We start from the raw sequence: 17,509 nt of genomic DNA on the forward strand, positions 1-17,509 counted from the left end.
AATATTAAATGGAATTGAAACAACAAGGAAAAGCTATTTCAAATATCCATAATTTGACAGAAAACGTTGTGAAAACCCCTCTATGATGTATAGCAGACATCGACGTTTCACACTTTTAAAAGTAAATTACTTCCCCTGGGACGCTCGGTTTATCGTGAAACAAAAACTTAGGTGCAAATTGCTAAATAGATGTGTTTTCCATTTTATAGTTAGCGAGTCAGAACTAATGCGTTGAGTTAGAACAAATTTGCAAAACCATTTTTAAACGTTTAAACAAGACGCAGTGAAAGTTTTTGATGAAAAGAATGGAAAGAAAATAAAGAAGATCTGGCTAAGAAATTTACAACATTATCATCGAAATATTACAGGAACATTGACGCTTTTAAAACAGTCCGACCATTAAGTAAAACTATCTGTAAAATGCCTTTCCATCTTGAATTCTCAAAGATAATAATTTCTTCGGCATCAAAATTGTTTCTTCATTATGATTAGGAACAAAAAATAACCACACACAATTATTAATAGAAGTTGAAAACATAGTTTGACTGATTAATTGATAAATTAATAAATCGACTGATTGATTGATTTCATTTCTTCGTTCAATCTTTCTTTCTTTCTTTCTTTCTTTCATTCATTCATTCATTCATTCATTCATTCATTCATTCATTGAAATTTAAAGACTTTACAGAAAATCTACATGCCTAATTTTGTCAGACATTAAAAGTTTGTGTACATATATATGTCTACTTTAAAAGGAACAAAATGTATGTAGAAATACCAGGGTTGCTAAATTAACCGACAACGTTTATGTTTAAATGAATAGAGTGTTTTTGTTTAGCGACTCATTTAGTCAAAAACATCACAATGTTATCATGAAATGTGTCTAACTTCTCTATTGACAAATATTAGAAAGTTTGAATGCCCGTATTTGACTTACAGATGTGATAACATGAAAGAAGTAACGCCATTGGGCAATTTTTTTATCGTCTGCTCCATTTTTGTCATGTCTGATTGACATGAATTTTACTTAGCAAAAGGTATCGGCTACAGTTATATTTAATACTTCGAAAATCATGGCAACATAAACAAAAGAGGAAAATTAATATAGTTTAATTGTACCTTTTAAGGTGTCTGATTCAGTAAGGTAGATTATAGAAATACATGTAACTATATACAAAATTCCTACGCATAATTACAAAGAAATGACACAGACAAACTTCAAAAAAGACGCACAATGAAATAAGAAATAACATGGATGCATTTTGAAGTTCCTTTCATGCTATTAAGAAATTCAAACAGATGTTCTTTTTAAAAGATTTTCATTCCTTATGAAGTTTTGCAATCTTCAGTCCTTAAACCAAATTATTGACACAGGCGGCTCAAATCGGCCTATTTCAACCAGATTTAATTTAAGTTATGTCAACACAGAAAAATCACATTCAAATATTAAATGAAAACAAACTTCAATCTGTTTTCGTTCACATCTTAAAGCATTTGCAATTATTTCATTTTTTTTCTGTTATTTGCTTTGGACATAAAGTTTTCTCGCTTTTTCTAAAGGTCAAGGTCACGAAATAAAATGTGTCATCGATCGCGCTTGATTACGTAAGTATGTTTTAAGAAAGAATATGTTCCACAATTTTAATCGAATGCATAATACGTGGCACAGTAGATCATAATAATAGAAAATCAGCACAAATGTGTTTCTCTTTGATTCGCCGACTCTGATCCTATAAGAAGGTCATGTAAATTTATTTATTCAAGAAATTAGGATTGTGCAAATATATATATAATAACATTTGAAGTAAATTTATCAAAACAAACCGAGAATTTCTTCCAGATTATTGGGCCATCACAAATGAGCTAAATAAATGTTGAACTCGTTTTAATAATATGATTTAGCTTATCGAATTAGCACTCCGGATCTAAAATTGGCAAATGTGCATTGATTCTATGATTTGCCCTTTGATGATGTGTGGAAAAAATATTACAGGCCGAAATTTTTTGCCATTAAATTTAGTGCTATTGATACAAATCGAGTACGTAACTGTACGGGAATAATTTTGGATTAATTTTAACGCGTTACCGTTTCATATATAAAACACAGGGGCGGGGAGTTTTAAAATGCAGAAAACGTATAAATCTCTTGTTATACTACTAGATAATCCGACTTCAGAGCTTAGTGTTCGTTTTGAAGTGATTACAATTTATCCAGTAGGTGGGGGTGAGCCTTTAATAACCAATTTGCACAAACGAACTATCTCGTTTCATTTTAATTGGAGTTAGAATTCGCGCATTTCGTGCCTTTGTTCGCCGATTTTTTATATGTACTATCCGGCAAAAAAGTCCAAAATACATCTGCCTTACGTGTTCCAAGAATTTTCCCAGACAATTAACAATACCAGTGTGTAAGGGAGAAATACACAAGGAAATATTGAAATTCTGTTCATTGTACTTTTAAACTTATTTTCGCCCGTCTTTCTCCCATTGTTAAGAAATTCATTTAATAAACTTAATATTATATCACAAAGAATTTGTTTGACGACTCCAATACTGTTATAATCACACAAAAGTATAAACTGGAGTTCTCAATAGCGATTAATTCATCTGTTATAATATGAATATTTATCAAAAGTTTGCTTTTGATAAAAATTATCGCAGATTATTATCTGTATAACGAACAACATATGTTTCTACACGTCTCGGGGGACAGCAGAAATGCACATTTGTCTCGTGTTACCGATAATGACGTAACAAACACGTGGCAAGCGGTGCGCGTGAAATGAATCAATTATGAAAATCAATAAAAACGTTCAAGAGTGTCCGACAAACGTCGAAAAGGGGGCAAGTAGATTCGGGTAATCATGCACATTCATGCAAAATCGTTAAACGATGATATATTTCAATAAGTTTGCATAAAAACGTCATTTTTCGGGTAATTCATTTTTATTTTTTATTGATCATCAATAAACGCTAATCAATAATCGTTCACAGATTGTTTAGTTGTTGAGACAACTTGACATCGCTGCGGGAATCCATCTCAACATTGTAAAAACTCTACTTTTTAGTTACGAACTACTTGAGCGAACGATAGCTCTATAAATAATCGTAGTCTCTTTGACCATCGACCATGTTATTCTCATTGACATAAGCTTGTTTACTTTTTCCTTAAAACTGATACACGGCATTGTGAGAGCCTTTAGAAAGATAAACATGAAGTTGTTACACGAAGACACGTAAGCATGCATTATAAAACAAGTAATATACACGTGTGATCCATAGTCGAGCAAGCTAAAGCCAGCGAGTTCGGCGACTGTCCCGTAGTGATAATTATAATAATGATAATTATTATTATTATAAGAAATAGCACTTTAAGAAACATTTTGCTGTGACGTGATTGAAGAGTTTGTATATGAGATTGTCTACTCGTTTCAACTTATAATGTTAAGCCTCAGTGTCACAATGCAACAACCCAACGTGATTGATTACTTTCTTTATTAGTTTCATACAATAGAGAAAAAGGTTTCAAATCGTTCTTGACAAAAATATTCGTTTTTTACAAAAAAAAGTTGTTACTGTTATCGTCAGCATATTCCTGTTCAGTTATAATCAGTGGACTTCTGGTACTTCTTTTGTCCGAATTTGCATGCATAACACTGGTGCTCAAACAAATGGACACAGGTGCTCGTCCAATCTTGGGCTTCCCCTTCCTATCCCTTTAAAAGTGTAACTTTAAAAAAAAAAAAAAAAAAAACAACAACAAAAACTAAATAAACCCTTTATGATATACAAAATGAAATGCCGTAATTCAAAAAAAAATTGTGATAGTAAATTGAAACAAAATAATTGTGATAGTAAATTGAAACAAAATTTTTTTTAAAGGTATGGGATGATGGCACAACTGAGCAAGCCTTTCCTTTTAAAAGGAAACTTTATTTAAACTTTTATATGTACGCGTAATATTTTCCAATAAGCGTACTTTTTTCCGTATTTAGATCAGTACTGCAGAGAAGAAAATAAATGGATAAAAGCTGCCATAGACCCGGTCTATACCGTTTTTAGAGAACCTCTGCATTTTGTATGTATCGAGTAACGAGTAAAGGCAGTTAGACAAAAAGACAGCTTCGTCATTTCATATCCGATCAAATAAATAATTCAAAACTATTTGACAAAATATGGATTTCTGAGCTTATTTACAATGGCATTTATTGAATACGGGGATTGTAACTAAATATTGCAGTATTATATTTTAAAGAACGGACTCAGTTCGTTAACGGCCTTTGACGTTTATCCGTTCCCTTTTCAAGTTAATCTATAAATGAAATAAATGAAGGACCGTTTTCATTGTTCAAATCAATGGTTACAAATAAAGAAATTGTCTGCACATTGTTTCACATAAAAATCTCCATTCACAATTCACCATTAATTGTTATTTTCTTACGGGTAATTAATCATCTAGATCGGGAACATTAAACTATCACAGCCATTGGTATCACCATACCCTCAACAATAGACTGTTTATTTATTCATAACTTTCATGGCGGTACTTTTTTTATTACCATTAAAAAAGTGAAAGTCAATGCCGATAGAAATAAAAAACTATATATTAATGACTTTACTATTGTATTATTGACATGCATTAAATCACTGAAATCGATTAGAATGTGTTGTTGTTTATTTTCTTCTTCTAAAAAAATACGAAATTATCATGATGACATTTTATTCTTAAAGGTATTTCATTATAGTTTCAACCTAGCATAAAATAGGTTGACGGAATCATATTTTCACACATCAGTTATAAACATCGATTATTTAGCATTCACAAAGCCGCTGATATGTTAAGACATAATTTTCTGACATAAATATAAACATAAATTATATCTCTTTAAAAAATCATCTAGCACTAATCTTTGTTACAACATCGTATAAACATGCATACATTTCTATAAACATATTTTCATATACAACAGAGAGAACCGATATGTGAAATTAGCAATAAGTCAAGTCGGAGTCTAATTCAAAGACTATTATTGATTACGCATGTTTTAATTCGAAGCTTTTTATTTACTTCGAATATTTGCCCTTGTATATAGGATCGATTTGTCTCTGGCTAACAGACTTTTTCAATTTTCGTCTGCACAAACAAATAAAACGGACGAGAGGGCCGAGGAAACATTTGCTTAGTTTGTCAACCAGTTAATTTTTTTTTTTGGATGACAAGAATACAATGTCTAGAATAGGTTAAGGTGAGTAAATCATTTGGGTTCCATGTCTGACTGTATCAAAACAAAGACGTAGATGCGTGCGCAAAGAGCTGTAGATTCTAATTTACCTAAAGTATTAACACATATTTATAGAAATAATAAATATTTAACGATTTTGATCTGCTGATCTTTATACATTTTATGGTTTACTTTTTTACAGTTTATGTACACGACATCTATACATTTTGTATTCAGTTCTTGTTTTGATACGTCGTGACATCACATACGTTGAAAGGGTGGAGTCAAATATAATGACGTCACATATGACGTTGAAAGGGCATTTTATACATATGTCTATTATAAATAGATGTTTGAGGCCGTCTCTGATTACTAACAATGGTAGATGTGAACTGATAGCATGCCAAAACATAAAGTATTTCTATCTTTCATCCCAGAAAAGAAATAAAAAGGTTGTTCTTCTAACCAAATGAAAACGCCCCAAGATTAGCCGTACAAATTTCAAATTTTGAGCAAAGATAGAAATAATAGCGTATGTTTTGCCAATAAACAATTAATTGTTTTTCCGACGAGCCCATGTCTGAAATGTTCATGCGTCACACAAAAAGTATAGCTATATTTATTTTTTTTACTTCATTTATATCTGTAAATATAAAAAAACGTTAAAAAACAACGTTTTACTTTGTCAACATATAGATATAGATCTACAGTAAAATAGAATTTCTTCAAATGAAATTAATACTCAAGTTTCTTTTAAAAATAGTAACAACATTAATGATCTTTCAAACATGGGGCTCAACTATGAGACAATGTCTTTTCCGTGACTTTTCCGAACACTGCATTAGCATTCACGGAAAACACCGAGTCTCTCCGAATGAAAAAAAAACCTATAAATAGAAAAAAACCAAATCTGAATAACAATGTTAGTACTCGGTGCTTAGTAGGAACAATTTCACAAAATTTGACCGAACGGAATAAATATTCAGTGCCAACGATTTTCACTGCACGCTTTAAATGGACCACACTATAAAACGGGAATTAAAAAATAAAGAAAAAAAAAAATGCAAAAAAAAAAAAAAAAAAAAAAAATCACTAAATTGTCACAGCACCATCCTAAACTGTTCAGCCAACATGAACGACTAATGCCAAGTTTAAATCAGTTCACATGTCGATCAGTAACACGTTTCAAGCAAGAAAGAGAGAGAGAAAATGATGGAAAAAACAAACTAATCAACATCACACCAACTCAAACAAGTTCTAAATTGCTTTAGAACGCTACCGGAAATGTCTGCTTATGGTGTCCAATATTCACATGTGGCCGCCATGTTGGTATTCTAGTCACGTGACATTATGACGTGTCATGGCATGGGTGACCTTGCGTCAAATCAGGCTGGCCATATTCTACCGTAGGAACATAAAACAATATCTAAATCAAATAGTTCTTTGTAGTCTATCATTCGGACAAAAAGGCGCAAATATCTTAACTAAAGACCTAACTTTAGCCTTTATTCTTTTCTAGAGAAATAAAACGCAAAGAAATCAAATGAAAAATAATTTTAAAATATTACATTAAAAGATTAAGTCATGAAAAATAGTTTACTAATAAATGGCGGATTAATAATATAACTTCCGCCAACTTTCTATCATCATATTGTGTATAACCAAACGAAATAGTTCCAGTTAGACGTTTCACACCTGTCTTTTGTTCTGGCTGGATTCTGACATATGTTTTTATATTTATATTCCTTAATTTTTGTTTATGTACTTTCGGTGAAAGTTTTACGTGCTGAAGAATGGGGGTACTTAAAATGCCCAATTTTCTTGTATACTTAATTAAGAACAAAACAAATTTGCAGGTGCGTTTTGAGCTTTTAAAACTAGACAATTTGTAAACAGAGCATTACTTAGTTCGTAAAATTGACTGAACGGATCATGTTAAATAAAGAATGTCCAACTGTAACTATTCATGAAAAGCACAATTGTCAAAATATCACAAGCTGAGGCATACCATATTGTTAAATACATATAAGCCGTGTCATGACAAAACCAACATAGTGCGTTTGCGATCAGCATGCGCGCAGTCTGATCAGGATCCATGCTGTTCGCTATCAGTTTCTCTATTTGTAATAGGGTTAGTAAGCGAACAGCATGGATCCTGATCAGACCTGGTCTGGATCCATGCTGGTCGAAAACCCATTATGTTGGTTTAGTCGTGACACGGCTCAATTATAAAATGAACATGTGGTGAGAGCATCTCAAATTTTGTGAAATTTGTCCTCTGGTACTCGGCTGTTAGCAGTCTAAAAATTTTCTTTATTAGAAAAACATTTAATACATGTATAATGATTGCCATGAACATGCGTTTCAACATTTACATATAATGACAAACATTTGTTGGTTAAATCGTTATGGGTTGTCTCCCGGTCACAGGAGACTTTATCAGGGGAACCAGCAACCATTTTTTTGGGTTAAATATTTTCCAATTTGCGGGCTCTAAAAGTTAAGCATTCCATTAAAAAGGTCTCTAAGTTCTAACCTATAGCAAAGAGGAGAATTTGCGCATTTTATATAAAAAGCAATATGAAAAAAAATGTTAAAAAGCTTTGAAGGAATATGATCCAGAAAACTCCAAAAATAGACAAAGCAAAGCTTTCCCAACATGATGTGATTAAAACTATTTAAATTTTATTTAATTGACAAAAGTAATTTTAAATAAACAACTCACTTAATAAACCAAACATATTTACACATATATCTCCATTTCTGAAACATATCTGGACCCTTTATGAATACTAAAACTTGAGAAGGTTAATCTAAAACAAAGGGATATTGAAGAAAAGAAACTCGAACTTACCCGAATTGTCCAGGGAGCACGCCTGGTATTCCTGTTTTAATAGCAAGTGGTAGAGCTGTAATTAAAGACATGCTTGGGTTATGTTGATGAGTAGGGAGGTTAGATGAACGACGTGATTTAAACACCCCAGCACCTTACATTGATAAACATGTAACAACCGAGACAATACGTTACTTTAATACCACACATTTCTCTTACTTTACGATTAATGTAAAAATGTAACTTTTTTGCAAACTTATTAAGGTGCTGGGATGTGGAAAAATAGAATCGGCAAATATAATGCATATAAGAAAATATAGCATTAGCTTTAGTCATTTAAAATCGATCTAGTCACCTTCCTTGAAGAAATAGTTAAAAGTAACGGAAGATATATGTACTAAAAGAATGCTCTCCAAACGTTATGTTATGTTTGATTTATGTCTCTCTTTTTTCTGTGCTTGTTTATGATAAGCCTAATATGTATATAATAACAGTCCAAAGATATTTATATGCATTATATACTTTTTATCATTTATTTTTGTTTGCCGAGTATATGTAATAAAGCATTAAACGTGCTTTAATATCTACACATTATTCTACGTAATAGGAAAAACATCATATAATTTAAAGCACACGTGTTAATAAATGGGCGTGTCTAGGGGTTTGTGCCATGAAAAGAGGGGTTATTAAAATAGGATTTTGTTCCTCAATGTGAATTTCCAATCAACTATCCGAAATGGACTTACAAAACGTCGTAAAACAGCAATTTTTAACACTCAATTTTTACTGCTATTGAATATTACACGTCAAATTGACATAGTGTTATTTAAAACGGATAAAAAATGACAGATTTTCCAATTTTAGAATTACCGTCCCAGCATGTTTGTCTTTGACCTTGTTAAACCGGGACAAATTTGATGCCAAATCATTTGATAAGAAAGCTCGAACATTTTGCAAGTAGAGCAAAAGAATGTAATTTCCCATTCTCATAAAAAAGAACTTATTGTTCAAAAGATAATTGAAGTCACCGACTTTTACAGCTCGTAAAAGTTTTTTCGTCACTTTCCGTAAATGCAAAAAGTAAAAAAGCATTTATATTATCAGAACCCAGAGAAAATTCTGTCGAGTTGAAAAATGGATACAGAAATAAACGGAAAGTAACGAACACGTCCAAATTAACGCGAAATGTTATTTAATGAATATATTACATAAAACAAAAAGATGTCCCACTTATGTGTATCAAGTGCCAAATATTTAATATTAAGGTTACGTGATTAGTTCAATATTTCGATTAGGATAGTTGATTGGGAACAAATTAATGAAAGCCATGTACTTTAAAAATAATATAAATTTTAAAAACTTAATCTACGGTTAAAACGAAACTAATATATTGATAAAGATGATATACTGAAAATTTGTATCGCATTATTAATGCATTATCATCGCCATCATCATCCACATCATCATAATCATCATCGTCATCATCATCATCACCTTTTAAGCATGTTTGAAATCATTCATATTTTGCACTAACAGGTGTAGAAAAAAATTACCATGAATGAATGACAAAGTTTAGGACATATTTGCGTCCAATTTTCCACAAAGTTTCATTATATTTGCACTACTGATGATAATTATTTGAAATTCAAATACCTTTGAAGATTTTATTGACCCCGTGAGCAAAAAGCCTTCAACGCAGACGATGGGCAATGTCAATGTTTTATTGACACGCAGTAAAATGTAATTTTCTTATTTCAATATTGACAAAAGATTGGCCATCGAGAACTTGTACAAAAATAACAAAAGGCGCTAATATTCAACTCTATATAACATGTGAAAGTTGAAATATTACTTCAATTTTATCAATTTTTCTGTATTCCATGATATTTAAAGATTTTATCAGGCCCAGAACGACGTACAAGAAGTTAACACCTTCCGCGAAGATAATCGCGTGTCGAAGACACAGATCCGTCGGTTAATGACGAAATAAAATTAATTTATCACCGAACGGATGAATAGGTTATGCTAATTTATGAAACAGAAAAGCTAAGATATGACAACATTAACACCAATCGAGGATTATCTTAATCTTACAGCTAGATTTAAAGGTATTTTAATCCATTAACAGCCCCGTAGAGTTCCGGCATGTTTTCCCGGTAAATTCCGTATTTTTTCGGTAAATTCCGTACGAATGAAAATGATATTTTATTTTGTGTTAAGTGTTGATATTTTCCTTAAAAATCATTGTAAAACGGACGACTATTCCAACAGTTAATTATCATTTAAACTATAGATATAAATTACCATATATCAAAAACAAAACAAAATAAAAATGGGAGAAGACCTCGAATATAACTCCCAGAATGGCGTTGTTCGCGAAATGTTCATACGTCTTTGATTTTAAAACAATCAGCTACGTTCATGTACTACAAACTAATGCTTTGTCAACACCTAAATTAAGATTTTCTTTTTTTATATTTTCTAAACTAAAAAAGCTGGGCTGATATATGCGGTAGTTAATTAAAGATGTCAGGATTCTCAACAAAACATCCGTATATACAACCGAAACAATATATTACTTCACTCTGTTCTATTTTCTTTTTTATTTCCACGCACGTTCTTAAACAATAGTAAAGTAAAAAGTAATCGCGGCAAACTCATGAAAGATCTTCAGTAGCAGGTGAAAAACATTTGTTTTAATTCGAAGGTTGTCGGGAAAAGATAAAATGATTATTTTTACTGAAATCTTTAATCGAGATAAAGCCACGCTGAAGAGGAACTCAGCTGTCGGTAGGAAAAATCTCGCTTCCATTTCGTTAATTTGACATGATTTAACGGAAAATGTATTTGAACGCTTGCTATATGAATTGATATATTGCAATTTTTCAAGATCTTGTGTTCTGATGGTGTTTTCGACGCGCTTGACAACCACAGTGGTTTGTTACGAATTTTCTCTGAACTTTTGATACCTTTATTTCTTATCGTAACTGGAGATAATTCACGACAAATGATTGTTTAGGGAAAAATAATTTGATAACATAACAATAACCAAATTTTTGTTGATAATGGAACATGGCTTTCGATAACAAGAATGGTAGGTCGGATTTGATTCGGCATTTTTTTTGTCATTTGCATGCCTTAATGCACGAGGAATAGTATCTTACCGACATAATAAAAATTTAAATATTAGTTTGGGTTTTTTTTGCATTTGTTAACCCTCGAATTTTATTATGTTAAAGTATATGTTTTACACATAAATGCATCGATTGAAATAAACTGTAAGAATGAAATAAGACCTAATGGTGCGGATAAAGTTAGAAAAAGAGGTGCTTCGGATAGCGTTACTGTTTTTCTTTTGCAGGTAAATGGGTAAAATCCACTTAAATATCCAAACTTCAAATAAAAACGGAAGTAAAACAGACCTTGTCCGAGTGCACATTTTCAATCAGTCTTGATTTACAGTATATTTTAATTGCGCCTGAAGTGTTTGTTAGCAAACAAGATATACTTGTACGTCAGGTGAGGAGTTAAACCACTAATGTTCATACTTTGTACGTCAAATTTAATATGTCAGATTTATAACTCACCAAAGCAATGGTAACCGGTACGAAAGTTCTACAAATAAACGCTCATATTTAGCAATTGGATCTATGAACTAATCTAAAATTACCTCCCTTTCGCAGAGTACTCTTTTTAAATGAGGTAGTTTTAGTCATGATATCGCGAGAAAGCCCGGTAAGTAAGATATGATTTAAGATATTGGCCCCTTGGGATGCATAACAAAACAAATTCCACGTTTTCGAGTATTCTAAACTTCTATTTGTCGAGGAACTTCTGTTAATAACCTAGAAATATGTCAATACTTTTCAGACAAATACTTTGAAAATGGATTCTTATTCATTTTGGAATGTTTTATTGAAAACCTATCAATCATACAGATTGTTAAAGCTTCTACGCCTTGTAAGTAAAGAGAAACGCTGTACATAAAAGTGACAGCCATTCTTCCAATATTTACCGGAAACTTTGCATTGGGCATGCGTAAACAAACAAAAACTGTCCATAAGTCACATTGCATCACTAAAATTCTTTTTTCATAAAAAATGCAATGAATTATGTAGGGATAAATCACGTCATTATGTTTTTATCAAAGCGTTATCTTGTTAAATTAGTTCTCATTTGCTCTTCTGATCTTGCGGCATCGCCAAGTTAGTGCAAAATAATGAATATTTTATGGCCCGTAAGGTGTAAAATACAGACTTGAGTTACAAATACACTGTTTCATATTTATGACTTCAATCGAATTAATAAAACTCATTCTTCGACGCGGGGGATTATTTCAACATACTTTAAAAGCATTAGAAATACATTCTCAGCTTGATGATGATGTCAATGTCGTAAAATAAATCTATTTATAGAAACTCTGACCAAAAAATAGCTTTGATTTAAAGACAAATGTCATTTATAAGAAAAAATGATAATCTAAAAGGTGTGAACACACCTGTTAATATACCTCTAGGTTTAGCCCCTAAATAGGCTAAATTTACATTTGCTTTTCTGCCATCTATAATTGGGTTCGGATCTTTGCATGCTCTCTCGGCTGCCTCTCTGTTTGCCATTGTAACCTAAAAATAGAAACATGAAGAATTCCCCAAATGATCTTAAATGATTCAAGTCATATAGAAATACCGTAAATTATTCTGTATGAAAACGTGGTCACAGAAGATACAACCCATATCTTTAATTGCACTCGGGGACAGTGATGTTGCTTAAATACTAGATGATCAACAAATATAAACGAAATAGTATCATAATAATTATAAAATGCAAAACGACAAAGTCTCTCTACCGAAAATGTTATAAAAATGTGCCTCGAAGACAAAACGACAACCGACAATGTTATGAAAATGTGCCTCGAAGCCAAAACGACAACCGACAATGTTATGAAAATGTGCCTCGAAGCCAAAACGACAACCGGAAATGTTATAAAAATGTACCTTGAAAACAAAAACGACAACCGGAAATGTTATAAAAATTTACCACAAAGACAAAACGACAAAGTTTCTCAACTGAAAATGTTATGAAAATGTACCACGAAGACAAAACGATAAAGTTGCTAAAAGACACCGTATTCTCATAAACAAAAACAATGTCGTTCAACAAAGTATCAAAGAAAACGTATAGCAATAAACAAAAACAAAACGGAAGGATATACCAACAAACAAGTAAGAAGACACGAATGTTAAACCGAAAGATTTTCAAATAATGCAATTTTGAAACAACCTTGGCAAAAAATGTCTTTAACTGTTTTGAGTCATTATGTTCGCACGTGCGTAATGACATATGTACGGTGTCGAGATACGGCGTGCGAATATCAGTTGCTTTGATGAGAGATTTTTTTGGAGTTATGTGAATTAGATGATGATATTCGGAGCTGTTTTACATGCTGCTATAAAACAAGAATTATATCTGTTCATAAAAACTAATTTTACATTCTGAAGGGTTCTGCTTACATGTTAATTATTCAATGCAAACGATGTGACTTAATCCTTTTTTTCTCTATTGAAAAAAAGTTCGTTTAATTATTCTCTATTGAAAAAATATTTCGTTTAATTTATCACATATTGATTTTGCTTTTTTATTACAAAATGGCCGTTTATAGGACAAGATACACGATGCTTATATAATGCCGTCTTTTCCCGTTATATATTGTACGCAAGCCACAGAGCAGAAACATTTTCAATGAGTAATGATTTATTCATGTAAAATAGAAAATTATACGGATCATAAAACGTAATAGTTTATTAAGGTAGTAGGACACCGTGGAATAATTTAAAATAACTTAATGCACAACGACTTGTATGAACTAAAAATTAAACGTTGGTCTTGTTTTACTGGAGATATTAGGCCGGACACGTTAAAACCTAGACACGTGATCGACTTAAAACAATATCGGTGGAAATATATATGTTGCAAATACAAAGCACTATAACACAGGCAGAAGTGCATCCAGGATTTTTTTATCGACCAATGATTATGAATATGTCAGAGAGGGTTTGGTACTTTACTAATTTGCAATGCTGGGCGGTCATTTGTCAAATTTTAGCTGTATTTTTTATTAATATTCAAAGACACCCACACACACTTAACAACCCTCCACTGCACCGGTATCGTATGTATATTGATAATGATTAAAAATCTAGGAAACAAAAAATAAATATTTTGAAATTAATATGCGTGACAAGTGTTTTTTTAATAGATATATAATTTATTTCTATTCCTGTCTATTTTTTTTACTATGTTATAGTGGCTAGGGGGCATTTTTAGTTATGCACAATGTTTGCATTTCGCTGTGTTCACGAACCTTAACTGAGTAAACGGTGGTAGAGCATGAGACGTCAACGATGAATAATATTGTATTGAAATGTTCATGAATGGACAAAGTATATTGCTTTGTTAATCAAGCTATTGTGATTTAATGGATTATCCCAATATGCGCGTTTGAATATCAAATTCTATATTTTTTTAGTCATTTCTATATTTTATATACACGTTATATACTCGAGCTTTTCATGTCGTCTGCTTCTTTATAAAATTTCGATTGTATGTAACTTATCATGACCAAACAGATTGTGTTGTATTAAGTAAAATAAATACAAAATTGAGAAAAAAGAGGTTTTATTTTAAAATTCGTATATGTAGCAAATATGTAAACAAGTTATATCATCTAGCCACTGAATTGGGTTTATCCAAGATCAATATAAAGTCATCCCGTGTGCAATTGACTTTAGCTGGAACTAAAATCATGAAAAACAACCATAAGCTAAAGAAGAATCCATGATCAATGCTCCTTAGCAAATCAAGTTAAAAACTTGCTCATAAGGATCTTTATAAAGCGACATACTCTCAGCATTTGAGCACGTGCTACATTTCCGGTGACATCATTTAAAAAAGGGCGACAATTACAAAAAAAATGTGAAACAAATAGTGCAGAATGTAATTTTTCCATTTTTTAGGTTTAAAAAAAAGAAAAAATGCAGAATCTAATAGTACCTTTTTCCAGATAGATAGATTTTTGAAGAAAGTGAAAAAAGGCGGCATGAGTTTTTGATTATTCCCGTTGTAATAAATAAATATGACCTGAATTAATGGTCACAGTTTACAAGAGGTATTGACATATTCAAGTAGCGGCTGGCTTTTTGATAAGTGTCAGCTATTCAGACCTAAAAGTAGTGATAAAGTGTTACATTTAGTATTTAAATGGCCAAATCTCGTCATAAAAGTTTAGTGAAAGGAATGATACGGGCTTTTATTCACAGCCGGGTCACGTCGGTTTAAAATTGCAGACGACTTTCAATGTAGCCGCAACATTTGAATGTATATACAATGTTTGAATATTTACCTAAGTAGCTCGAGTTTGTTTAAGATTGAAAAACTTAAATTCGGGATAAAAGTGGTATAAGCGAAGATAATTTTGTTGTGAATGGGCTTTGAAGAGCTTTAAGACGCTCTGCAAACGTAAACGGGTTTTCAAACCCGCCCATCGAGTTACATTAAGGTACAAAAGGTGCAGGGGTATGACTTGGCAATGTTAAACATGACAGGTGTTTGCTCAAAATGCATGTATATGTTGCCATTTGATAGTAAAATATCAATACAGTCAAACCTGTGAATAACGACCACTCGATGAAGAGACAAATCATGGTCTTTATATACAGGTTGTCTTTATTTGGAGGTTAACTTTATTCCATTTTTTTTAATGGAAGGTAATCAAAAAGTGGCCTTTATTCGCAGGGGTTATCTTTATTTGAGGTGGTCTTTAAACCAGGTTTGACTGTTTAACTGTATATGACTTTCCTGGCATTGTTAAAGACCTGGTTGTTAAACAAAAAACTTTTTTAATCGTGCAGAACTTTCTAATCTTCTAATCCTGAACATCATTAAATCTATTAATTTTCCGACTATTTTCAGATAAACTTCAAAATTATTTTTTCTTATAAGCGAACATAGATTCAAAGATGTATTCGTAATAGACTTAATCTTTTCCCATTTTTTTACTATTAATGAAACATTGGGATTCAGAATTAGCACGCTCCTCCTGTTAACTTTATTATCTATTATTCATACAGCGTTTTACCGTTGACTTATTAGCCGGATAATAGATGGAAATCTGCGGCACTCTGCCATAAAATTTCATGAAACTCACTACGAGTGTTTTCTGTGCCAATAACTTAAACCAGCATGCAGAGAACGTTGGTGGGAGGAGAACTGAAGTCAGGATTAAACATATGTTAAAATGAGTTTTGGATTACAGAGAACAGATATCAGGAATCAAGTTTGATTTTTCGATTTCCGAAGGCTTTTCTCTCACATTCCCTTCTCTTCGTTTTTCTTCCGTCTTCCGTTCAAGGACATAGGATATTCTGTGGTTATTGCTGTAAGAAAGTTTGTACTAAAACAATTTTGAAACGTTTCACAGACCTTTACAGATTAACAGGCATGCTATGCATTTTTAAATATATTGCGTTTGAATATCCCATCTACAGCGCCCCCTGTCAACTTCTAAAAGATTTGGTCGATTTGATGTGATGCGAGAGTTTAGGGAAAACAGAACGTTGATTCAATTGGCTAATATACATGGATTATATATTTTTGTACTAAAAACCCTAAAAATAGAATACTTCATTGTAAATAAAACTTTTTAAATTTGGCTTAAGTCATGGCACGCTAAATTAACTTTGTGAATTGTAAAGAATGAGTATTACCTATTCTTAATTTAACCAACTTGATAGAACTTCATGATAGGCAATAAAATACGATCAATTGAGGCTTTAAAAAGATTTGGAACAAATTATCGTCTTTAATTTGCACTTTCTATTTATTCAACTGCTACAACGTCCATAAAAATAATGCAGAAAACGGTTTATAATCCGCAAAATGGTTTTCAAACTAAAAGGAAATGCGCCGTTTATTTACCGCGCGTTAGGAGCGCACGCCCTCTTTAACCGGTTAATGCACATTGTTTAATTGATCTTTGGATGAGTAAAGTCAATTTTCTAGCTCATAAGTTCTAAAATTGCTCATTGAATATGGCCTTCATCCCCATAACCTCATAACGGGCTGCATGAACGCTTTACATATTCTCAAGTTAACGGAATGGTAATGACTTTATTAGATGAACTGGTTCCATTTGATATTTTTCAATATATACGGTATCCCGTGCAAAATGTGCCAGCAAGTTTTGGCTCATCTAATTTAATTTCTGCTTGTATTTTTTTCTTAGGAATTATGAAACATTTGTTTCTATAATGCGGTTAAGATTTGCATCATTTGTTAGCAGCGGTTCCTGTGAAATAAGGTAAAGCTATTGATAAAACATGTTAAATTATGATTTAAAAGTCAAAGAGTATCTCTGAACGGGGTGGGTACCATGGGAAAAAAGTCTTTAACTCGTTTA

At 32.0% G+C, this 17,509-nt stretch overlaps 1 protein-coding gene across 4 annotated transcripts in view; it reads right to left on the reverse strand.

Annotated features, from left to right (window-relative positions):
• LOC132728369 (RNA-binding protein 24-B-like) overlaps nt 1–17,509 on the reverse strand; it is a 48,072-nt gene that overhangs the window by 13,224 nt on the left and 17,339 nt on the right. Inside the window, exons 3-4 of one of the 4 annotated variants that reach the window (XM_060714025.1) lie at nt 12,566–12,677; nt 8,077–8,107 (exon numbers count right to left, since the gene is read on the reverse strand). In XM_060714025.1, coding sequence (XP_060570008.1) covers nt 8,077–8,107; nt 12,566–12,677 — 143 coding nt within the window. Of the gene's footprint in view, nt 1–8,076; nt 8,132–12,553; nt 12,678–17,509 lie in introns of all 4 variants that reach the window. The other 3 variants (XM_060714024.1, XM_060714022.1, XM_060714023.1) reach the window with 3 other exon arrangements.

This window comes from Ruditapes philippinarum, unplaced genomic scaffold, assembly GCF_026571515.1.
Source record: "Ruditapes philippinarum isolate M1 unplaced genomic scaffold, ASM2657151v2 ctg284_1_1_1_1, whole genome shotgun sequence".
Classification (NCBI taxonomy): Eukaryota; Metazoa; Mollusca; class Bivalvia; order Venerida; family Veneridae; genus Ruditapes; species Ruditapes philippinarum.